General features: G+C 41.3%; 1 protein-coding gene and 1 pseudogene across 1 annotated transcript in view; one reads left to right on the top strand and one right to left on the bottom strand.

The window, feature by feature from the left end:
• SLC44A1 (solute carrier family 44 member 1) overlaps positions 1-25,142 on the bottom strand; it is a 159,888-nt gene that overhangs the window by 85,084 nt on the left and 49,662 nt on the right. Inside the window, exons 2-3 of the mRNA XM_056117351.1 lie at positions 14,746-14,835; positions 2,992-3,134 (exon numbers count right to left, since the gene is read on the bottom strand). Of these exons, the coding sequence (XP_055973326.1) occupies positions 2,992-3,134; positions 14,746-14,835 (233 nt within the window). The remainder of the gene's footprint in view (positions 1-2,991; positions 3,135-14,745; positions 14,836-25,142) is intronic.
• LOC130026548 (isochorismatase domain-containing protein 1-like) lies at positions 15,159-16,955 on the top strand (annotated as a pseudogene).

Raw genomic sequence — 25,142 nt, 5'->3', positions numbered from 1 at the left:
CACTCCTATAATTTGGTGTTCAGAGTTGTGCTGGGAGCAACCCCCCAAGCTCCACCGGGTACAGCAAAAAAAATTCTCTCAAGCAGGCCCAGTAACGTCTCCATTGTGAGACTTTGTTGTTACTGTGTTTGGCATATCGAATACGTCACGGGGAGCTTGCCAGGCTCTGCCGTGCGGGCGAGATACTCTCGGTAGCTTGCCGGGCTCTCCGAGAGGGGCGGAGGAATCGAACTCGGGTTGGCCATGTTGGCTGCGTGCAAGGCAAACGCCCTACCTGCTGTGCTATCGCTCCAGCCCCTGTCAACAACAGAAAGGAGTTAAAAGATACTTGAGGGTGGGAGAAGACACAGGAGTTAGAGCTTATATCTTGCACACACCCACACACACACTTGATCCCTGGCACCACACAGTACCCAGAGCATCACATCCTAGAGTGTTAGCATTATGTTTTAGTTTTGCTTCAGTTTGGGGGCCACATACAGCAAGGCTCAGGGCTTACTCCTGGCTCTGAGCTCTGGGCTTGCTTCTGGTGAGGTTCAGGGGACCAAATGGATTGCCAGGGATTGAAACTGGATTGGCTCTGTGGCAAGGCAGGCACCTTTCCTGCTGTCCTCCCTCTGGCTCTAGCTCTTGCACTGAACTGGCATCCTGGAAAGTTGAAAATCAGGGAGAGGAACCTTCAGACCTGAGGGCTGAACTGAGGGCTCCCCTCTCAGTTGCATATACCCAAAAATATTAATAGCATAGGTTCACCTCTAAAAATATATATATGGAACTCTTACTTTTTTAACAATTTCAAAAAGGTTGAAATAATTTCAAAATAGAACATAAAAAAAAGATGTATACTTATGGTTAGCCTTCCTACAAGAAGTAACACAAGGCCTAAATTTTGTTTGAATTTCATGAGCAACTGGAAAGAATACAAAAAGAATCCTCCGAGTCACTAAGAGTCTGTCACTTTTCTAAAGGAATCTAAGTGCAATCATTCTGAGTAAAGTTAGTCAAAAGTAGAGGGATACATACAGAATGATATCTTTCATATGTGGGATTTAATGATATACAGTAAGGGAGCAACAAATGGCCAAAGGAAACAGAATTGAGAGCTGGGTCACAGAACTGAATTTGTGTGGGGTGTGTGTGTGTGTGTGTGTGTGTGTGTGTGTGTGTGTGTGTGTGTGTGTGTGTGTGTACAGAGTTGTCCTTGGTGGAGGGAAGCGGGTACTCTGTGGTGATCGGTGTGGTGCTGGAATGACATCTGGATGAAACCATCATTAACAGTACTGTAAATAACAGTATCCCAATAAAGATCTAAGAAAAAGAAAAGAGGAACTGGAGCAATAGCACAGCGGGTAGGGCGTTTGCCTTGCATGTGACCTCCCCAGCATCCCATATGGTCCCCGGAGCACTGCCACAAGTAATTCCTGAGTTCAGAGCCAGGAGTAAACCCTGAGCACTGCTGGGTGTGACCCAAAAAGCAAAAATAAATAAAATAAATTAAATTACAGATAAAAAAATTTAAAAAAGAAAGAAAGTAAAACATGCACAGATTAAGCGGCACACTCTGAGTATGTATTGGCTATACAATGTGATTACCAGACTTTTGGGGAAGTTACTGCAATCACTCCAAGTCTCTGTTTTATCTACTTCATAGGATAGTATCCTATGCTACTTGGTGCCCACATTTAATCATTAGATTTATGTGATAATAAATGTAGCCAACACATACAGAAAATGTTTCATGTTAGATCTCTATCTTGAAAAAGAAAGTTACTATTGGGGCCAGAGAGATAGTTCAAAGGGTTTATAGTGCATGCTTTGTAAGCAGGAAGTGCAGGCTTGATCCCTGGCACTACTTAGCTCTGTGTACCACCAGGAGTGACCCAAGAAAGAGCCATGAATACTCCCTAAAGACATATAGGTGTTGTCCCCAAAACTAAATGAAAGACTGAGAAATGCTTCTATCTACTTCATTTATTCCTAAACAGTGCCCTAATTGAACTGGTTGACATATTACCTTGAAACTTGTTTGGTTAATTCTAAAAACTTAGATATTTAGAGCATTTAATTAAAAAATCTGACACAGGTCAAATATAAAGTTTGAATATACTGACATTACACATACAATGATGAGATAAATTTTTATACACAGACATTGAAAAGAAAAAAAACCAGCTCTTCTAAAGGAAAAAATTATACTTTATGAACTCTAATAAACATTGAGAATAGACTAAGGTATTAAAAGTCTGACTAAGAATACTTTTTTAAAATAAAACTAGAGATTAATGTGCATTTACGGCAATGTATCTTTATAATTTTAATCTTTCAAAATCCATTATCTTGCTGAGGATGTGCTTCAGTGGTAGAGAGCAGGCCTTGCATGTGTGAGACCCATGGTACAGGGCCCAGTATGCAAAAGTGAAAAAAACCAACAATTCATTATCAAATCTCTTCCCTTTGTCTTCCATCAACTACAGATAAGAAAATATTGTTAAATTCTGAGTTGAGGCTTACTAAACCACCTCATGGGGAAACAGTGTAAGAGTAATGCTTTTGGATCAAGCCATCATTACCCATGAAAACCGGAAGGCTGCACTATTTATTTATTTATTTATTTATTTATTTATTTATTTATTTTTGCTTTTTGGGTCACACCCAGCGATGCATAGGGGTTACTCCTGGCTCATGAACTCAGGAATTACTCCTGCTGGTGCTCGGGGGACCATATGGGATGCTGGGAATTGACCCGGGTCGGCCCTGCACAAGGCAAACACCCTACATGTTGTGCTATTGCTCCAGCCCCAAGGCTGCACATTTTAAATAGCAACTAATTTTGTTTCCTGGAAAATGTTTTTCTAGACCAAAAAGTGGAAGATTCAAGTGGACAGTTTTTAAAAAAAAATTCAAGCACCAACCACGAATTTTTCTCCACCAGCCCCCCCTCTTCCAATCTGAGTTTCCACAGTGTTCATCATTCAGTAAGGGTCTACTCACTTCCGGTGGGTGTGGTCCATGCCACTGTTTGGTATTGCTTCCAACTTTGCATTTTTCTGCCCACAGATATTTCCATAGCTGTCGTATCCTGACACTAGTCTCGCTGCTGCACCTGTTGCTACTGAAAAGCCACAAATAAATCCCTAGGGGGGAAAAACAGAAAAGAAAACATACAAATAAACCATTTCAATAGCAACAGTCACCACTTGATACCATAATGAGCATCTTTTGTCTGTTGAAGGGAACAAAAGGCTATCTTTCCTTATTGCAAACACTGTTCCACTGTTTCCCTTGGATTTCACTTGAGCAGCACAAAAAAAACAAAACAGGGAAACACTATTTACTACTACTGTAACAAAAAAAACCTCTAGCTTTTAAATAATAAGATTTTCTTTGCATTTTATAACAATTACAGCAGCTTCTCTGTATGGAACATCTCTGGACCAGGCTCTGTCCTAGGTGCTTACCATACATTAGCTCTAATCCTCATGGTGAGGAAACTGAGGCCCAGAAATGATAAATATGTCGCCCAAAGTCATACAAGCTAAAAAAAAAAATCAAAATACGGAATTAAAAAGGGGTTCTGTTAAAGGAACAGCAGCAATGGATACAAGGGGGAAGAAATAAAAAAGAACAATAGGTATGTGGGGTTTGAATTATCACTTTTGTGCATGCAATACTGTTTCCTTCTAGCTATAAAGCTGTACGCAAGCCAAAAATTACACCAGAAGCACCACCAAGCTCTTATAATTGGCCAGTCAAGGAGAGGGAGGCACTAGTTGTGAGCCACAAAGGTCTCTTTATTTCATGGGACTCGGCTTCATCACAATGCCGATGACAAATGAAAGCTGCCTCCAAACCTCACCACGCTTGCTAAGTCAAGTGCACTTGGTCAAAACAAAGCAATAAAAATCTCAACTGCAGTCTGCTGGGCTCAAGAGCCAGAAGGAAGGTGAATCAACACTGATGGACTCATTATAAAGGAGGCGTACACAGGATTTATGAAACATTCCCACCACTTGGTGACTACAAGGTTGAGGTTTCCTGGGCCCTGGAGATAGGTCAGAGTGCAGAGGCGCATCCTGGGCCTGCTAACGCCCTTGTTCGATCCCTCAAACAGCACACAGTTTCCCTGAACACCACCAGGAACAATCCCTGAGCACCGAGCTGGGAGGAGTCCCTAAGCACTCCCCAAACAAACAGGTGTGGCCCCAAAACAAACCAAAGAAAAAGGTCGAGGGCCTGAGGGATGATACAATACAATCTTGCTTTCCCTGCAAGATGCTGACCTGGGTTTGAGCTCCATCACCCCATATAATCCTCCCAGCCTTTAAAACAGGACTAAGAGTAGACCCTGAGCACTGCCGGGTATGGCTCAAAAACGAACAGAAGTTTTGAGTTTTTGTTATCTTTACTAAAATGGCTAATAAAGACGAACATTGTCACTAAATAACTGAACATCGCAAATTATCTTTAGGACTCAGGTCTATGGTGCTAACTATGTACTTGAATGCAGTTGCTCACAGAAAACCGTTTTCTCCTGAAATATGCTTTCCTAAAATAATAACAACAACAAAAACAGCTCTACTCCTCTTACCATGCAAGTAAAGAAAGAGAGGGGCAGGAGGGAGAAGAGAAGGAGTACAGTCCTAGTTAGTGGGAATTTCTCTAAAGTACACTTGGAACTCTACAGTACAAAGTCCACAAAGGGAGACTCAGGGTCAACCATCCCTGATGTAGTACTCTCTAGCTTTCTGATTTGTGCTAAACCATTCAACTCATCTGCCTCAATTTACACTGAAAACTCGAGATATGTGGTTCATAAGTCTGCTAAAAGCATTGCATAAATCAACTTAATAAAAAAAAATGGTAAGAATCCCACCTGGCCTACAGTATGAACCCAATAAATGTCAGCTATTTTTGTTTTTAGAAGAACATGGTCTCAGGGCTGGAGCAATAGCACAGCATGTATGGAGTTTGCTCTGCACGCAGCCAACATGGGTTCGATTCCCAGCATCACATATGGCCCTCCAAGCACCACCAGGAGTAATTCCTGAGTGCAGAGCCAGAAGTAATCCCTGTGCATCACTGGGTGTGACCCAAAAAGAAAAAAAAAAGAACATGGTCTAAGGGCAACTCCTGGGCCCTAGGTCTCACATTGATCAATGGAACACTGGGGACCACATGTGTCATGTATCTCTGTACTTCGGTTTACCTGTCCACAAAACGATGCCAAACCCTCATATCACAAAGATTGCTTGGGAATGACATGAGATCATGTCACAGTTTCTACAAGCGTGACTATCCTTCAGCCTCAAAACTGCTAGCATCGGGGAGCTGGACACGCGTAGGACCATACTCATTCTATATCCTGCACCACTCACCTTCTCTAATTCCTTCCTTCCAGCAGAGCAGAAGGTAATCAGACCCACCTCAGAACTTCGAGTGAATACAAAGATACAAGGGAAAAATATACGATGCTTTCCACAGATATATGGGCAAATCAGCATATTTTTTTTCTTCTGGAGAGTAGGGACATGAGCGGGCGAGAGCCTCTCTAGAAGGACTTGGGAGCCCAGGGAATATTCTTGGTACACTTGATAGGGCAGTTATGTACTTGATCCTGGCAATGTGACTGGTGCAGTGCTGCTCAGGCCCACTGGTGCTGAAGATCACTAGGGTCACTCCAACAGTGCTTGGTGGCCACCAGGACTACACCCATGGGGCCAAGGGGGCCATGGAATGTCAGGGTTCAAACTCTGGGCCTGAGCATGCATGCATGTGCACCAATCCTTTGAGCTATTTCCCCACCCCAAAGGATGCCATTTTAAGCATCTACTTCTATTTGAAAACTTGAACTTAACATAAGAAACCTCCTAAGTACACAAAAACTGGGAATGGAGGGACATGTTCTGAGGTTTAACCTTTCAATATAAAGGTAAAGGTAAAGGCCCTCCCGTTGATCGTCGATTTGCTCAAGTGGGCCCAGTAACGTCTCCATTGGAGACTTTGTTGTTACTGTGTTTGGCATATCGAATACTCTCGGTAGCTTGCCGGGCTCTCCGAGAGGGGCGGAGGAATCGAACCTTTCAATATAATTTTCTTTTTTTATTGCAGGAGTTCAGCTAGTATATTTATAATAAAGTTAATATTTATGGCCTTGGTGTAGAGTTACTGCAAGTCAACATCACCCAAGTGCCTGAGATACAGTACCAACGTCAGATGTTACTCCTTTTCCTCATCTTCTTCCCCAATCCCCTTTCTATTTATTCTTTCTCTCTAACACATAGCAATATGATCAATTCTGAGTCTAATGATGAGAACTATATGAGGTAAAACCTAAGTCTATAACTGTACCTCATGGTGTTTCACTAATAAAAATTTAAAAAAAAAATTTTTTTTTTTCATTCATCATCCTGTTATTCGTCGATTGCCTCGAGCAGGCCCCAGTAACGTCTCTTTCATCCTAGCCCTGAGATTATATTCAAGGCTCTTTAGGAGAATGAGACCCATCATTGTTACTGGTATTTGGCATATTGGGTACGACACGGGGAGTTTGCCAGACTCTGCCCTGTGGGCAGGCTACATTCGATAGCCTGCAAGTTTGTCCAAAGTAGGAATGAGATAATAAGATGTCATAAAAAGATGTCCTGATAAGATGTCTCGTGGCCGCATTCGTGGGAACTGGATTTTATAGTCTCTTATTTAAAAAATAATAAAAAATAAAACCTACTAAATTCCAGATGGCTCCATATGGTAAATTTCATTATGGTCAACTGTAAATTTGAATAGGAAATGCCTGACAATAGTTAACAGGGATTAACCAAACACATCTTCTGTGTTCTTGTTTAGGACAAAACTTTCTATAAGACACTGAGGAATATTTCCAGTAATGGCCTTACTACACAGAAACCACATTTATGATCTTTCTCTACTGGTCTAAAATAGCAAAGTTCTTGACTAGTTAACAGGCTATCTTCCTCTTTCACTTTCATGAATTTTCTTATGTGTGATAAATACTTGGTGTTACCAATTCCATTAAATGGTTTCTTATTAATTTTAACAGTATTTTTGGACACGCAGATTTTAAAAATTCATAAGCCACCTCACATCCCTCTGGCATGTAGGTAAAGTATTAGTGCACATGTATGGTAAAATAGGACATCACCATATTTTCACTTAGGCCACATAAACTTATTAATATTTTCTAAATGCATTAGGGTAAAGCATGTGGGAAGCTACAAGGGGAAAAGGAAGGAGAGCTTCAAGCTAATAAGATTGGAAGAAACCATGACTATTACCCCAGAAACTTCCATATGGTACAAGCATGACAATGGGAAACTAGGTCAAAGATAATTAAAACTACAATCTCCTTAAAACAAATTCTGAAATTCAAATGCAAGGAGCAATATAGTCTTGTTACTGTTACTGTGTCTGGCATATCCAATACTCTCGGTAGCTTGCCGGGCTCTCCGAGAGGGGCGGAGGAATCGAACTCGGGTCGGCCATGTTGGCCGCTTGTAAGGCGAACGCCCTACCCGCTGTGCTATCGCTCCAGCCCAATATAGTCTTAGAAGAGAAAAAAAAAACCATGCTACATGGAAGTGAAGGAGGATGAGAGAAACTTTATAGAATACGTTCACTAATTTAATGGCTCCACAGAGGAGGCAAAGGCATTCAGCAAAAGGAAATCACATTAATAAAACAAATGATAAGGTAGATGAGGGAAACTTTTAGAATCACTAGAAAGTCAGCCTATTGGTAAGGAAGAGAACCACAGCGAAAAAATCTTAAAGAGATTAGCTATGGAAATGCTTTCAGATCTGCTATTTTAATGGAGGGGAGGAAGAAACAAATGTAATGGCAGTGACTCAAATCAGATAAAGGCATTTACAGAGAGAGGATCACAAGCAAGATTAGGCAACTAATAAGCAGCTATTGCCTAAGTGGGAGAAAAACGGATCTGCTTATTCAAGAACAGAGTTCCTTTTCCTTTCAGATCACAACAGTTATTTCAGCTGAAGTAGGAGTTCGTCTTTAGTTTCATTAGCCTCTGGACAAAAGAATAGGAATTCTTCCTAAACAAGAACACAGAAGATGTGTTTGGTTAATCCCTGTTAACTATTGTCAGGCATTTCCTATTCAATACCAGTGTCTGAATTTTGTACTTAAGCGTCTACACTATGCAACGGAGCAAGGCAGGAGCAGGGAAAGAAGGTAGAAATAAAACCATGCTGAGGATATGGATGGGAAGTGAGTATGTAGGGAGTGCGGGGATTTGTACAGTCAGCTCTCAAAGACAATGAAAATAAACCTGACTCTTTCAATACTGCCTCGTTTAGTGTTAAGTGTCTGTCCCTGTATCTGTTCAATTTATGCTTGGAGTCGGTATCCTAATAATTTGTTAAATTTCAGAGTAACACTTGACTTCTATCTATCTTCCCTGAGATCCCTGGAACAAGGAAGATAAAATAAAAGGACAGGGCAAGGGCTGGAGAGATAATACAGTGGATAAGTTGCATGTGCTTGATCAGGTTTGATCCCCGACATCCCATATGATCCCCCAAGCACTGCTAGAATAATTCCTGAGTGCAAACCCCTGAGCACTGAGCATCGTGGGATGTAGCCCCCACCAAAAAAAGGACAAAGAAAACAATGTAAAATTGGAAAATCTGATGCACTGGAATTTATGCAAAACATTTTTTTTAAAAAAAAACCTATCTTTGCCAATCTACTGCAATTCTGGATTTTTTTTAAGTTTAAAGGATGCATCACTCTAAGGAGAAAAGAAGAAAAAGACAAGAATGATGGGAGGTTCTGGAAATACCATAGCATAACCATTTTCTTAAAAATAACTGAAATGGTCTCAAAAGAGAAAAAAATAATATGGCTAAGGTGAGCAAAATCAGACACTTAGTTTGGAGGGCTACCTGGGCAATGCAAAGAAAAAAACTGAGACAAGATACACTGAGAACTGAACCAAGTATGGTCAAAATTTTTCTCTGACTCTGAACCTCCACTTCTTCCAATGGGGACTGGACTAGATTAATTGCTAAACTTTTTATCTCTTCTGAAAGCTATAATTCTATGGAGAGGTTCCTTAAAAGTATAATTTGGTTCAAAGTACGCTTGCACAAAGAAATACATTTGGACAAATATAGTGACCAAGAATCCCAAAACTAAGAGCAGACTAAAAGCTAAGTGATTTGTTTTGGTTTTGGACCATACCTGATGATGCTCCAGTGATCATTCCTGGTGGTGCTTACAGGACCACGAGGGCCACTTAAGGGGTTCTACGATGGAACCAGGGTGGGCAGCATGCAAGGAAAGCAAGCACCTTACTCTGCACTATCCAGCTCCTTAAATGATTTTTATCCTTAAAAATAGTTTAAGAAAAAAAAAACTGTTATATATGGTTTGCTCCAATTTTTAGAAAGGGTGAGAAAAATCCAAAAGATTGAGCAGAAAGCCGAGCCATTTGGCTCTGAGAAACTTCAAGTCATTTTCCCATGCTGTTCTTCCTGGTCTATAATTCTGGCAAAGCACAGATCGTCACACAGGTGACTACGCACTGCGGTGAGCCTTTCAGTCCGTGCTGCCTGCTCCACAATAGCTAATGAGGTAGAAACACGAAGCTCTGGGAACTAGACTAATGCTATAAAATTGTAAGAAGTCCTTGAAAGCAGTCTGAAAGAAAACACTCTAGGATCATGTCTCCTAGGCAGGCTCATTCCCCAAAATACCACCCCTGCTTTCCTAGCTTCTTATCCTCACCTACCCATTCTACATGTCCCCGTTCCACATTTTTCCAAGCCGTTTCTCTTCCTGCACACATGCTATCTCCACCGCAGGATCACTGTGTGCTGGGCTGCTCAGAGGAGATACCATGTTCCAGCAGGCTTCTGTATCTTCTCCCTAAGCTCCTGCTTATCCAGAAGCTTCCCAGCTGCAGTCGAGCACATGCAACATGGAACTATTTGCTCAGAGCATCAAGTTTTGATCACTTTTTTTTTTCAACTGGCAGGTAGGGTTACGGAAATCTTTTAATGTAAGGTCTGGAGGGAGGGGGGCTAAGAGGTTCAACGGGAAAGAGCTAGGATAGCGGGTAGGGTGCTTGCTTCACACGTGGTTAACCCCTCTCTGATCCCCGCCAGCGCCATATATAATCCTGTGAGCCAGGACTAAGCCCTGAGCACTGCTGAGTGTAGCCCAAGAACCAAACACAAACACCCCTCCCCGAAAAAAAAACAAAAAACTTTTTCTGTCGTCCTAATTCCAGGCAATAAACAGGAGAAGACCTGTTGAAGCCTCATCTTCTCTCCTGGGTTCAGTGCTGCCCTACGTCATCTAAACAAGCTATTTCACATCTCTCAGCACTTTTCTGTCCCTCTCTATAAAATGAGAATGATGAACACCACAGTATCTACTTCACTGAGCAGCTGTGAAAAAAGAAAGGAGTTTCTGTGTCAAGCACAGGGAATGGGACCGAGTCTGCAGGAAGTGACAACGATGCTCAGGACTGAGCTTCAGGTCTCTATTTTCCCTGGCAACGACCCCTGTTAGGGTCAGCTCCAACAGGAGTACTGACCTGGTGGGGAGTCTGTCCTGTCTTTGTCCTCCGCCCCCCCGCCCGGCCCCACCACCCTGGTTTCTGGATAGATCTGTCGCAGGTGGAGAGGTCTCTTCTCTCCTTCCTTCATTCTGCTTCTCCTCGATTCCTTGCTCTTTCCCCTTCTCACATGCCCCTCTCCCTGAAGCAGAATTCAGCCAGACCACATGCAACTGGAAGGACCCTTAGCCCACATGTCCCCAAATTCCACAAGTCACATTTACCAAGGGTGCTGTATTAGTCATAATCAGGGGACTGCTCTGCTACTAAGGAAGTAGCACTTTGCTTATTCATCCCATTCTTGAACCTCAAAACTGGGGTGCTGGAAATCTCTTAGTCAGTACACTGCCTTAATAAGCCACAGTTAACATTACCTACCAGGACCTTCTTTCTAAGTCAAGTTATTTCATTTCTTGCTTAAAAGTTATCAGTGGTTTATGAGTGTGGACAACAGTAGGAATCAACCCGGGTTGAACATTAAAATCACAATGATTAAATTAGACTGTGAGCAGGACCACGGAACAAGTACTTTTTTAAGAGATGCCAGCTGGTTTTCATTTGCAAATAGGCTGAGAACTACTTGCTGACTCTGAAAACCAGAGATTTAGAAGTACAGTTCTATATGTATCTTTTCAGTGCAGGGTAGATATAGTCTCTCGAATTTCAAAATCCTGATCAAAGTTTACATGTAGAGAAAACATGGTGACTTTGAGAAAGCTGATAGCCATTTATTTCGTAAAATACCCTATGTGCAGGGAAAACCTTGAAGCTAAGGGAGGAACTGCAAGAGAACCGCAAATATTCATCAAAAGATGAACATATACAAATTCTTTAAGAAGATTTAGATATGGTGAGATGCCTCAAGGGGCTGAGTGCACATTTTGTGCGCAGGAGGCCAGCTTTAATGACTGTTACTGCATGGTGCTCTGAGTAGCATACGGACCAACCCGCCAGCAATACACTGAGTAGTCCCTGACCCCTGCCAGGTGAGGCCCCAAAACAAAACAACAAGATGTAATGGTAAATGTGAGTCAGTATGACGAGATCTTCTATAGTTATCAGGAAGTGGACAAAGAACTGAAAACGGGAAAAGTAAATAAAGATATTATTTGAACATATATGAAATTGCGAGAAGCCTAAGGAAAAAAGACTAACAGAAGCAGATGGGGCTGCTGTGATAGCTCAAGAGGTTAAGTGAATCCTTTACATGTGAGAGGTCCTGGTTTGATCTCCATCACCACATGGTCCCCTGAGCACTGTGGGAGCAACCCCCAAGCACCACTGGGTATAGCGCCCAAAACATAATAAAACGAGCAAAAAGGAAGCAGGCAATGAACCAACAGTTAGAAAGAATATAAGCAGAGAGTTTAAATTCTCTTTTAACGTTGCCAGCTGTAGTCTCTGTAATACCAGTGGTAGTCTTAGAAAAACTTAGCATTTTTATACACCTAGTCTACAAGCTGAAGATGAAACCTCTCTCCTCGGGTAACTGAAAAAAATTTAACAAGATAAACATGTAGATGAAAGCACAGAGTAAAGGGTAGTGCTCAAAAAATATTTTTTATCTCTTAAAAGTATTATAGAAAAATGAATCCCAATGGAAGGCGAAGAATTTTTCAAAAAAATACAAAACCATATTCAGAAGACAAAAAATTCTTTGATCTACCTTGGTGCCCCAAAGGTGGGCAACAAAACTGAAATTTTTGTAGTTTCTAAGAGTAAGAATTTAATGTTAACTCCATGAAGGCAATCCTCTAAAAGAATCATTCCAAAATAAATAACACCATGCCTGCATCTGAAAGTACACACAGTGGGTCTTAATTATCATCGCTCTGAAATCAACATTAATTACCATTGCATTGAGACATTGCAGTAAACAAATAGCACCTTACTCTTCTCACTCCCAAATCAGTCTATTAACATTCATGACAGTGACTTCCTGAGCTATTTTAGCACAGAAAGTCAATGCACCTCAGGTAGCAGGTACATATTTTTATAAACACAATTTTGAAAAGTCAGTTATTATTTATCCCAGGGTTAAATTCACCACGTGGAGAGAGGTTATGGACTAGTTCTTTCAACAAAGAATTTTTTGTGCATGCCTTGTGCACATTTAAAAAGCAGTTCCGGGTGTGGTCTTCAAGTATATGTTCTTCCTTGAACACATATCTCGCTTGCTTATCTCTATGTATCTTTGCTTACCATTTTCCACTCTGGAGAAGTCTGTGTTCTTCCTTGAACACACAGTCCTCCATATCCCTCCCCTAACCTCTTTCTAAATAAGTTTCAATAAAAATTATCTTGCCTCACAAAAAAAAAGGCGATTCCATAAAAATATGTAGACTCCTAATAGTAACTTAGAACTATTAAGTTATGAACTTGATATTTTGACGTTTTCTAACTATGCCAGGTCTGTGGAAACTAAGATGTCTATTATCTTTATTTTCCTTTTTGCAATGCCAGCCATCAGGGCCCAGACCTCATCCGAACAAAGCATGGGTTCTAGGGCTGAGTCACAGGGCAGCCTGTTAGAGACCTCCCAGGACCTTTATTATCTTCAAACTAACTTTAAGTTCCTTAACATTTTACTGGGTTTATTATCTCATTAACATTTACTGCTTCCTCTTCCTTAGTTCTGGATAGACTTTGTACTTAAAATTACACCAATAAACCACAAGTAGGGAAGGTTGTTCTGTGAGTCTCAACAGGCATGAGTGCCATACACAGCTGAAGACAAACCCCAGAGTAAGATTTTTCTAAGGTGTCCCTCCTTAAGAGATCTGGGGCAAAGGGGATTCATGAAGTGACACTGCTGAGCTTTGAGCTGCAGTAACTAAGGGGAGAGAGAGAGAGAGAGAGAGAGAGAGAGAGAGAGAGAGAGAGAGAGAGAGAGAGAGAGAGAGGAGAGAGAGAGAGAGAGAGAGAGAGAGAGAGAGAGAGAGAGAGAAAATGTGGCTGACACAGTGCCCTGGAGGAAGAACCAGGGCAGCATGAGACAAGCATTCATGTCCAGAGTCAGGGATCGACTTGGTTCCCAGTCCTGTACCATGTATCATCAGTGTAGCCTTGGGATGATCACTGGCACTGAATCTGAACTGGATGAAGATTTCCAAGTTCTTCCTAATGCTAAACATCAATTCTCAAAAAACAGTTTTCCATCTGTTTCGTCAGCCCAGCACACTGCCAGTGGCTCTCCAAAGCTCAGGTTGGAACCCAAGCAGGAAAGGGGTGTGAAGAGGCAGCGCCCACTCCCAACACTGACCGGGGACTCTCCTCCAGCCACTTCCCTGTGCCCTTGCTCTCCAACCGAGCCAAGTGACTCACTCCAGCAGACACAGCGAGCAGCCCAGAATCTGGTGAGGCAGCAGAAGCAGCAGCTGTGAGCAACTACAATTGAGCAAGCCTCTCCATGAGAGAACTTAAAAAAAAAATAAGGCAGGACTGAAAGCATCATACAGGGCATCTAGCTAACCTCTAATTTTAGACAAAAGAACACCACCTCCAGGAGAAAAACTGACTTCTACAAAGGTCACCAGCAGATTGGCATCACTGGCTCAAAAACTTTTTCCTCCATTTAATTTCTTTGCTTTTTTTAGGTCACATTTCATGGTGCTCAAGGGTTACTCCCAGTCCAGTGCTCAGGAGTCACTCCTGGTAGTACTTAGTGGACCATTTGGTACCTGAGATTAAAGCTGGGCATCCTATATATAAAACATGCTCCCCAATCTATTGTGCCATCTCTTCAGTCCCTCTAATTAGGACTCTGGATTCCACAACCAGTGCTCTAATCACCACCCCTTCAAGATCACAGTTCACGGAAATTTCTGTCAGTGATCTGAATTCCTAAAATACTCTAGTCAAAGTGATGGAGTTCGACTGTTCCCTTTATTTTGGCCTCGGTTTTTAATGAAGACCAAAAAAAAAAAAGAAACCAACAAAAAATAAAATGAGTTACGTTACTAAAACCACCACATTGTAAGGGAAGTAAAAAAAAAAAAACTGCTTCAATATATCTTGCAGTTTTCCTCAATTGAGGAAGGTTAAAAATAAAGAATAAGCTCCCCACCACCCTCTTCTAAACCAACTGCCTATGGGTCCTTTGGATCCTGACTTCAGGTTCTGATCATACAAAAGAGTTTTCTTACCATCCCAATGCAGAAAAGTATAAAAAGCAGCAACCATGGTATGTCTGTGCAGCTGCGGTCTTCCAGAGGCTTCCATTCTCGTTTGGAGCTCTACGTGAAAACACAAAATAAGGAAATGTAAATATTTGTGCTGGAGAGGGAGTACAGTGGGTAGGGTGCTTGCCTTGCAAGCAGAACACCCACGTTCGAGTCCCAGTATTCCATAGAGTACCCCAAGCACCTTTAGGAATGATCCCTGAGCACAGAATCAGGAGTAAGTCCCAAGCATGGCCAGATGTGGCTCAAAGAACAAAAGGAGGGGAAAAAAAGAAAGAAAATAGTAAACGTTAAAATTATGAAAACCCAAGCACACCATTTACATGACCCCAATGTTACACGACAAGTTTCTATGAAGCCTTTAAGATGCAACCCAAATGTCACCTCTGTAAAGTTTTTTCTTCCACCCTAATCCTGGCTAGACAGAGTTCTTATTCTGATGCTTGTTTGATATCCTTATTACTTAGCAGGCTTAACTGTTATTTGTTGAACTATATCCCAAGAAGATTGTGAGCTTTGCAGAAAAGAAACAGTGGTCACTCCCCAACCCCCTTCGCATTACAAACATTATGCTCAAGGGGTCATGAATGAATTCAGTTAAGGTTGTAAATGAATGAAAGATTTCTTCCAACTCCAGTTATAGTGGTAGCATTTTCTTTGTGTGCACAATGCTAGACTTTAAAACTGTAGAATGTGTTTTAGATTTTTTTGTTGGTGGTGGTGGTGGTGACTCTTTGTTTTTTGGTTTGGGGTTTGGGGACTACATCCAACAGTTCTCAGAGTTTATCACTAGTTCTGCACTCAGGGATCACTCCTGGCATGGCTCAGGGAAGCAGATGGGATGCTGAGAATTGAACCCAGGTCAGCCACAAGGCAAATACCTTATCCATTGCACTATGGCTCAGGGTTCCTCTATGTTCTCTTCTATATTCATTAAACTGAATTCCTATTCTGGAATATTCTTCTAAGTCTACCAAATCCAGGGCACAGGGCAGAAATTAAAACGTTTTTTACAAACAGCTGTGGGCAATACCTAAACCAGCACTCTTGAATTTTTCATTCCGTTTCTCCAAAATGTAAAGCATTCTGGATCCAATTCCAAGATTCCCCTGAGAAATCGGGGCATCTGAAAGTTCACATGCACCTCTGGGAGCCGGCAGTGGGGCAATGACGGGGAGTAAGAGTGCCTTGGCCTAGAAGGAGCTTGGGGACACTGTGTGTGCAGTACTCGTGTTCTTCTGCTTCTCCATCTCAGCACTGCCAACTATAAGCTGCTCATCCCAAAATTCCTCAGCCTCTAGGGCTGATCAGATAGACATGCATGGCAAATTCATAGTCCAACTCTTCCTTTACCAAGGAGTGAGGCCAGCACATGGACCTACCCAAGGGCTTCGCGGTGAGCAAGCACTGCAAAATCTTACACCTTCCAGCACTGTGGGTTGTTTTTATTTTACTGTGATATGGAAAGGTTTCAACCGGCCATTATTTTGGAGATATTAGTGTGGGACAAAGATTGTTACAAAGGGGGCTGGAGCGATAGCACAGCTGGTAGGGCATTTGCCTTGCACGCAGCCAACCGGGTTCGATACCCAGCATCCCATATAGTCCCCCAAGCACCACCAGGAGTGACTCCTGAGTGCAGAGCTAGGAGGAACCCCTGAGCATCGCTGGGTGTGACCCAAAAAGCAAAAAAAAAAAAGATTGTTACAAGGGACCTGGATTTTAGGATTTCCAGTTACTGTCACACAACAGTACCCTAAAGGTCTTGGAAACAATGCTCAAGAAATTGATTTAACAGGTGTAAAGTTAGTACTTCCCAAGACCAAATTTTCCAACAGTGCTGCCAGAAGCAGAAGCATGAGAAGCAGAAATTCCCGGAGTCCAAAGTGTTATTTGGAGTAGAAACTCATGTGCACATCCAACAAATGGCCCTTGAGCTTGAAGGCCGGGGTACCGAGGTTCACACTGTTGTTGATGCCGCCTATTCGAGAAGCATGAGGGATTGGATGTTTGCTCTTGAGCGTTTTGCTCGAACTGGGATCATCACAGTAAGCAAGGCTGTTCTGCTGCAGCTGGTGGCTGATAAAGATTACCCGAAATTCAAGGAAATTTAGAACCTCACTAAGGCAAGTGCGCCAGAGTTAGGTCTGCTGTCCAAAGTACAGACCTGCTGAGATCCACTGCTTGCCCATAGGGCAGGGGACTGTGACCCCAGACAAGCTCTTATCTGGACCAGAATTAAAAAGTTAAGTCAAAAACGAGCTACTTCTTTTGTGCCTCTGAGTAACCAATTAGGTCATTTGGGTACTAGCATGTGGAGACCATGTCCAAGGCTTCTGGTGCTGCCTCCTCTCTTCTTTTTTTTATTTTAAATCTTTTTTACTGAATCACTGTGAGTTGGACCATTACAAAGCTGCTCATGATTGGATTTCAATCATGCAGTATTCCAACACCCATCGCTCCACCAGTGTACATTTCCCAGCACCAGTGCCCCCTCTTTATTGGTCACTGTGTTTTTATTTATTGGAACAACTGAGAGATAACGGAGGTGCCCCTCCTGTCTGTACTGTCCTCAATGATGAGAACTTCCAGAAAGTGCACACTCTTGTTTCACTGAGGAGAGAGAGAGAGAGAGAGAGAGAGAGAGAGAGAGAGAGAGAGAACTAATCACTATATAGTGAGTGTATCTGCCGGTTTTAGTGTGAGTTCTTTTGCTCTTTTCAAGTTGAGCGAAACAGAGAATCTGAAAACAGGACTGTGGTTCTTGTCACCTGCCCCGGCCCCTGCAGTCAGTTCAGTTTGCAGACACTAAGTTGCACCAATCTAATCAAACAAGATTATGTCAAATAATTACATATCTCCCTTTGATTATGCTAATTTCCTTGTACTGGTCACTACATACTCTCTGCTAATTTTTTTAGGTTAATTTTTTTTAATTTCGAGATTCAATGGGTCATTGCTAATTTTAGTTTTGTAAAGAGATGGAGTAATTTTTGTGGCAGAGGACTGTTTTAAAATCAGTGAAGGATTCTACTTAAAAATAATTATAACCATCTTGAATAAACTTTCTGGAATGCACAATATTTAGCAAAAAGTTAAAGACTGGACAAAATGTATATTTTTAAATGTATTTTTAAAAATGTCCGTATTCTTGTTTGGTATTTTCTCCACCTACTCGGTAAATGTCGCTGTTAATGCAAAAGGCATCAGTAATAGTTTGGGATATTAATTTTCTAGTTACTGCTATCCTTCAATAAATTTATTTTCATTACATACTTATTAGTTTTCAAACCTTTTTTAATTATGTGAAATATGGAACATTGCTGTCTTTTACATTAAAATAATTAAAATGTAAAAAAGAAAGTTAATTTGCAAATTATTGATTGGAATTCTGATTACCTTTTCTTCTTATAGACATAATTTTAAGCTCCTATGTCAGCTCACGGATTTCTTTTAATGAGAACGTAATTGAAACAACCACTCCTGAGCTTCCTGATGAACAAAAGTCCCTGAGACTCAGGGCAGCTCTCAAAAGGAGAAAGCACAGAAGGGAAAGTGAAGGTAGCCTGGGGAAGTCTGTGGGAAGGGGTCTGAAAAAGTAAAGTTGGAGTCTCAAGGGGCTACCAATACTAGATCCAGGAAGCTATTCGGGGGAGTCTTGTCAGTAGGAAATAGTACACGCAGAAGGGAATTAGAGATAAGGGAGCCCTCTAGTATAATCAGTATTTGAAGCAAAAGAGTGGGAAATGAGTTCTCAGTCAGATTTGCTTCATTTTCCTTTAAAATGGCGGGTTTGTAGTTGTGTTGTTTTTATGGCGCTGGGGGTAGAACCCAAGGCTTACACAAGTGAGGCCCATTCTAGCCTCAAACAATAGTTTTAGCCTCGTTCTCTCTGACAATCTGATGAAAGCTAGACTCCTTTCTGGGGAAGTAACTATTTGCAGAATTTTCACACAAGTTTAGGGCATTCGGATCCCAGATTATAAAATTAAAATTTAAATACTTTCCTCCTCCCTACCACCTAGAGAGAGAGAGAGAGAGAGAGAGAGAGAGAGAGAGAGAGAGAGAAAGAGAGAGAGAGAGAATAAAATATCTTCCTATTAAATTCCCTTAGGACAAAGTCTGAGCTACAATCACTTCTTCCTGACCCTTAATAAGCTAAATAAAAGCCTTTCCTTGTTTAAAGCCTCAAAGTGTCCAACTGTTCAACAATGAAAGCCTATCACCCTTCAAGCTTTGCTTACAGACACCCACACAAGAAAACAAAAGAGCACTAGTTTAGTCATGGAAAAAACCATACCCCAAAGTGTAGCATTAAAACCCAGAAGTGAGTAGGCACTTTTTTCCAGAGGAATGTAACGCTCCAGCATAACGGAGAAAGGACTTATATCTCCCTGACCATCATTAGCTACATGACTCTGGATAAACTGTTTCTCTCTAGAAGTACAGGAAGGAGTTATGGTGTATCTGTTAGGTTGGTGTATCTGTTAGGTTCCTTCCAACCCTAAAAACCTATAATCAGGTACAGTTCTGTGGGAAATGTTGTCAAGACAAAAAGAAAATGGCAAAAAAAAAACTTGATCTGATTCTCTGTGTTATTCCAATAAGAAAGCTGTATTGTGGACTGTGTTTTGGATGATAGTTGCTCACAGTCTAAATACTGTTTGTTTGTATTAAATAATTTCAATCTTGAACTTTTATGAAAGTTTCTTACAAATTTAGAATATGGATGCCCCTATGAAGTTCATTAAATTTAACTTTAAGTGAATTCCTAGCACAATAGCTACTTGAAAACCCTTAATTTATTTATTTTGGCTTTTTGGTCACATGAGAGATGATCCTGGCTCTGCATTCAGGAATTATTCCTGGCAGTCCTCGAGGGACCATATGGAATGCCAGGGATCAAATCCAGGTCAGCCGCATACAAGGCAAACACCCTACCCACTGTACTATTGCTTCGGCCCCCTTTATCTTTTTTTCTTAACAAATAGTATGTATGGTAACAGAGGCACTCGCACTGAGCAGTTCATTTATCTACACAACTATGTTCTTAGTTGTTTGGAATTTTACTTTTTAACCTCAAACCAATATTCAATTTGTTAATGATTACATTTTCACCTGCAAATTTTTTTTTAAAAAAAAAAGAGTTCACTCTTAGAGAAACATCAAGATTCCATGTGTCAATAATGAATTCAGGAAAGAGATAGCACAGGAATTAGGGTGCTTGCTTTGCATCCTGCTAACCCAGTTTAGCATCAGTTCAAGTCCTTGAGCACCGCTCGGTGTGGCCCCCAAATCAAAACCAAAAACAAATCAGTTCAACTTACTGTGGGCTACTGCTCAAACATAGAGAAAACCTTTCACTAGGGATGAGAGATGGAGAGACAAAGGATGTGGGTTACATATCAAAAACAGAAACAGAGAGTTGGGTAGAGAGGCCGAAGTGTTGGGGTGCACATCCTGTATGTGTGAAGCCCCAAGTTTATTCCCCAGTACCACATCTACTGCCTAGCAAGTCCTAGCAAAAGCTCTGGTAGACCCCAGCACTGCTGCACCAAAGCCACACAACATGACAAGAGAAACACAGGAATGTCAAGACTGTACTTGTGTGTGTCGGGGGGGGGGGGGGGGGTCTGGGGGCTGAACCTAGGCCTTCACGACCCCTGGAGAAGCTCTCCCCCAAAAATGATGGAGTAGAAGAAACTAAAGGAAGACAAGGTGACCCTCACGCCCATAAAGAATTCTCAGAGAGGGGCAGCTAAACTTCAAAGGGGATTCAAAGGAGCCTTTGATCCTTAAGAATGTGAAGTCTATTGCCAGGGCAGGCAGAGAGGCTTCCAAGCAGTGCTAAGGATGTCAGGGGGCCCAAAGGTGATTCTTAGCTCCACGGTCATCAGTTCAACACCAAGGCCTGATATTGTGATGCTGCTCATACCCTGCAATGCCAGGGATATTCATTCAGGTTTACAGGACTGCACCCAGAGAATGCCAAAATGGAACCTGGATCAGGAGCATTCCAGGTATTTACCCTAACCACTACGCTATGTCCCAGTTGGAGAACTCAATTCTTGCTTAGGCCCGCTCGAGCAAATCGATGAACAACGGGAGGACCGTGACCGTGACCGTGACCGTGATTATTATTTATCAAACTCACTTTGCAGTTAGCCTTCTCAGTGATACAACAGTTTCTTCTTGTCGGGTAGACCTCTCTACTAAAAGGTTTAGAAATATAATCTCACCTTTTCCCTTCCATTGACTAAAATTCGGACTTACGAGCAGCATATTTTATTTTAGTCGTTAATTAATGTTTGGGGCTGGAGCGATAACACAGCGGTAGGGCATTTTGCCTTGCGCGCAGCCAGCCCGGCCGAGCCAGGTCCAATTCCTCCACCCCTCTCAGAGAGCACAGTAAGCTACCGAGAGTATCTCACCCCCACGGCAAAGCCTGGCAAGCTACCTGTGACGTATTCAATATGCCAGAACACAGTAACAAAAAATCTCAAATTGGAGACGTTACTGGGCCCACTTAAGCAAACTGATGAACAATGGGAGGACAGTGATCAGTGAATTAATGTTAGTTACTGATTACTATGAGCAAGACACCACATTCAAAACTCTACACATTACATCCTCTATCTTCCAAAGAGCTCTTAATATAGATTTATCTATTTCACAGATGAGAAAACTCAAGGTCAGAGACGAAATAATCTGGCCAGGGTTTCATGAATGTGCAACCAGGATTTGAATCCAGGCCTACGATCACAACATCAAATCTGATGAGGATATATTATTTACTGGAACTAGTCGGTAAAGAACAAAAACTTCCATTAGCTTCTTCTCACATTACAAAATTCAGAAGTCAACTCGCTAACTTAAAAACCTATAGGCACAGTGAAAGAGACTGAGAAGCTTTATGAGCCATGAAATTTCTCAAGTGACTTGGGAAGCTCAACAGTTGAAAACTTTAAATGATCCCTTAACAGATTTAACCAAGTGGCAACTGAATTTAACCCTCTCTCCTTCTTTCCATTAAAATACATGAAGGACCAGCAAAAGTAAAATGTTTGCAAAGTCATTTTTAAATGTGACTTTTATTACTTTCTTAGAGTCTACATGAGATTAATACAGCCTGTCAATAAACATTAGGTCCGTTCCCTTCACATCATCTTATGATTTAGGAACAAAAGGAACCAAAGAGCTCAATGAGTGGAAGCACATGTTTTGCATATAGGAGGCCTGGGTTAAATGCCCTGCACTTGTGGTCCCAAACACTGCCCAAAGCAACTCCCACTCCAAGCCAGGCACAGAGGGCACCACGGATGTGCCCCCACTCAAAGAAATACAACAAGAACAACAACATGAAAACAATACTTTTGATGTGGTTTTAGGATTTTCTAGGCATACTGTTTTCTGAAAATAATGATAGTTTGAGTTTCATCCCTTTAAGTTTTTTTCTTGCCTAACTGCCGTGGCTAGGGCTTCCTACTTTTTAAAGTTTAAAAAATATTTTTGTTACATGGTGTGTGTGTGTGTGTATATGTGTGGTGCTGGGTACTAAACCCAGAGCCCCACATACAAGTTCTTCCACTAAGCTAAATTCGGCTATGGAAATTTATGGAATTCTTTTATTCATCTAATTTTATCTTTATTGGTAACAAATCTTCCATTTATTCATGGCTGCTGTTATTAAGTCTTGTTGGTTTTGTTTGCCTGAAATGCCTTTATTACTGAGAAATATTTTTTCTGGGTATAGAATTCTGAATTATTAGTGTTTCTTTCCCAGTAATTTAAAAAATGTCATTCCATTGTTGTTTTCTTCCCTCTGCATGGTTTCTGATAAATAATCTGCTTAATCATTGTTATTCTATGTGTAATGTTCATCCCATTCCCGAGTCTGGTATCAAGATGATTAATCCTTGGTTTTCAACAGTTTGAGCATATAGCACGTAGGGTGTGACACACATGCATGTATTGTGTTTATCTTTCACTGAGATTCTAAGAGTTGTGCTTTGACTTCAACTGTCAACACTGTCCTCCCGTTGTTCACCGATTTGCACGAGCGGGCCCAGAAACATCTCCATTGTGAGACTTGTTGTTACTGTGTTTGGCATATTGAATACATCACGGGGAGCTTGCCAGGCTTTGCCGCGGGCGAGATACCCTCGATAGCTTGCCAGACTCTCCGAGAGGGGTGGAAGAATCAAACCCGGCTTGGCCGGGCTGGCTGCGTGCAAGGCAAATGCCCTACCGCTGTGCTGTCGGATTTCACTGACTCTTTTTTTTTTTTTTAATAAATTCTCCCATCATTACTTTTTCAAATGTTTCCTTTACTTCATTTATTTTCCCATTCTGGGAAGTAGGACAATTTTGTATTGTCCTACATATTTTTGGTACGATGTTCTGAGTTATTTTCACACCTTTTTTGTGTGTTTCATTCAAATAATTTTCACTAATCTCTGAGTTGACTGATTTTATCCTTACCTGTGTTTAGTCTACTGATGAGCCTGTAAAGAACAATCCTCATTTCTGTTCCTATGCTCTTAACATTCCCTTGGTTGATGCTTTCCTGCTCTGCTAGATATTGAGATATTAACCCATGTTTAAGAGATTTTCTGCTTATTTTCTGTGAAACTTGGCTTCCTCTTTCACAAAGTAGAAAAATAAAAATGTATTATGCAACCAGAATTATTCTTGAAAATCATATAATGTGAATAAAACTGGGAAGAGATGAACAGACACGTCCTCAAAAAGAATGGCCACTAGACATATATAAAATAAAAAGTGCTCATCATTACTTATGATTAGGGAAATTCAAATCAGAACAATGAGATATCAGAAGCCAAAATAAATAAAGTGCAACAACTAGAAAGATCAGGGGCTGGAGCGACAGTACCAAAAACAAGTAAGTTTGCCTTGTAAGGGTGTTTGCCTTGCACGTGACTAACCCGATTCAATCCCTGGCATCCCATATGGTCCCCTGAGTATCACCAGGAGTAATTCCTGAGGGCAGAAACAGGAGTAACCCCTGAACATCACAGGGTGTGAACCAAAAAGAAACAAAAAGTTTCCCTCAACTCTACAGAAGGCAACTATCATTAGTTGTAGGCAACTAACATTTTTATAACATACTTATTAACACCATATAATCATAGCATCCAGTTTTTCCAGTCCTGTCTTTTATACAGCTTCACATAATGGTCGCAACACAATTTTGCAAAGCAAGGAAGTATCATAAAATCTGCAGGCATTCTACTGTGAAATATAGTATATCACAGATGACACATTATGAGTCCTGAGAGCTAAACAAGGCCTCGTGGAAAACTGGATCTGCTCTAGACAGGATGTCGATTTTTTCTCATTTTTAAAATTTTAGTTGCCCATGTTATTTCTAAAGGATATGGAGTTGAACTAATGTATTTGCAGATGATAGTGACATAGAAAAGACATGGCAAAGCACAGAGCCAATTAGGTCAAATAAGATATTCTGGGTGGCATTAGCAAAAATTGGGAAAGCAAGGTGGGCCAAGAGAGGAGGAACCATCCAGTAGGAAAAAGCAAGTATGATGTTGCTCTCATTCACAGAAGCAGGGAAAGTCAGAAGATTTAGAGAGATAGAAAAAGAGAGGTATCAGTAACAACTCAGATAACACAAAGAGTCAAGCAGGTCGCAATGTAAAAACAGATAGGGTTGAGAATTCAGAAATCATGAAAGACAGCCAGTAATGTCTAATGAGAAACAGCCTTCTTTTATACTTTGCTTGTTGCCTGTATGACTATCTCCTAAAAAAGATTGAGGTTCAACGCTTTCCAAAACATTCTATTGTAATATTGTAACTTAACGCTATGAATCTTTCACATAGCCTTCACAAGTATAATTGGTTCTTTACTAGAATCTGGGAAAGGTGGCAATCAGAAGATCTAGGCTGGTATTTGGATGCTTGTCATTAGGGATAAGCTTCAGCTTATCGGGCTTACCAGTTTAGCACTCCTTATTGCTGGCCTATAGCAATGACCTTCTATAGATAATCTCTGTGTGTGTGTGTGTGTGTGTGTGTGTGTGTGTGTGTGCGTGTGTCTGTCTGTCTGTGTGTGCATGGCACACCTGCCATGTTCAGAAGTCACTCCTGGCTTGATGCTCAGAGGTCCCTCCTGCCAGTTCTGGAGGACCAATGGTGCCAGAAGTAGAACACAGGTTTGCATGCAAAGCAAGTGCTTCTGTCCCTTTCACTATCTCCTTGTCCCTAAAGATAATTCTGAGTCTGCATAAACTTCTTAGCTTCAGTACTAATTTTAGTATAAATGTTAATAATATGCACAGCAGTAGGGCATTTGCCTTGCATGCGGTCGGCCCGGTCGACCCA

The sequence above is a fragment of the Sorex fumeus genome, unplaced genomic scaffold, assembly GCF_029834395.1.
Source record: "Sorex fumeus unplaced genomic scaffold, SorFum_2.1 ptg000034l, whole genome shotgun sequence".
Lineage (NCBI taxonomy): Eukaryota > Metazoa > Chordata > Mammalia > Eulipotyphla > Soricidae > Sorex > Sorex fumeus.
The sequence above is the reverse complement of the archived record's forward strand: the minus strand, read 5'-3'. Positions and strand labels throughout refer to the sequence as shown.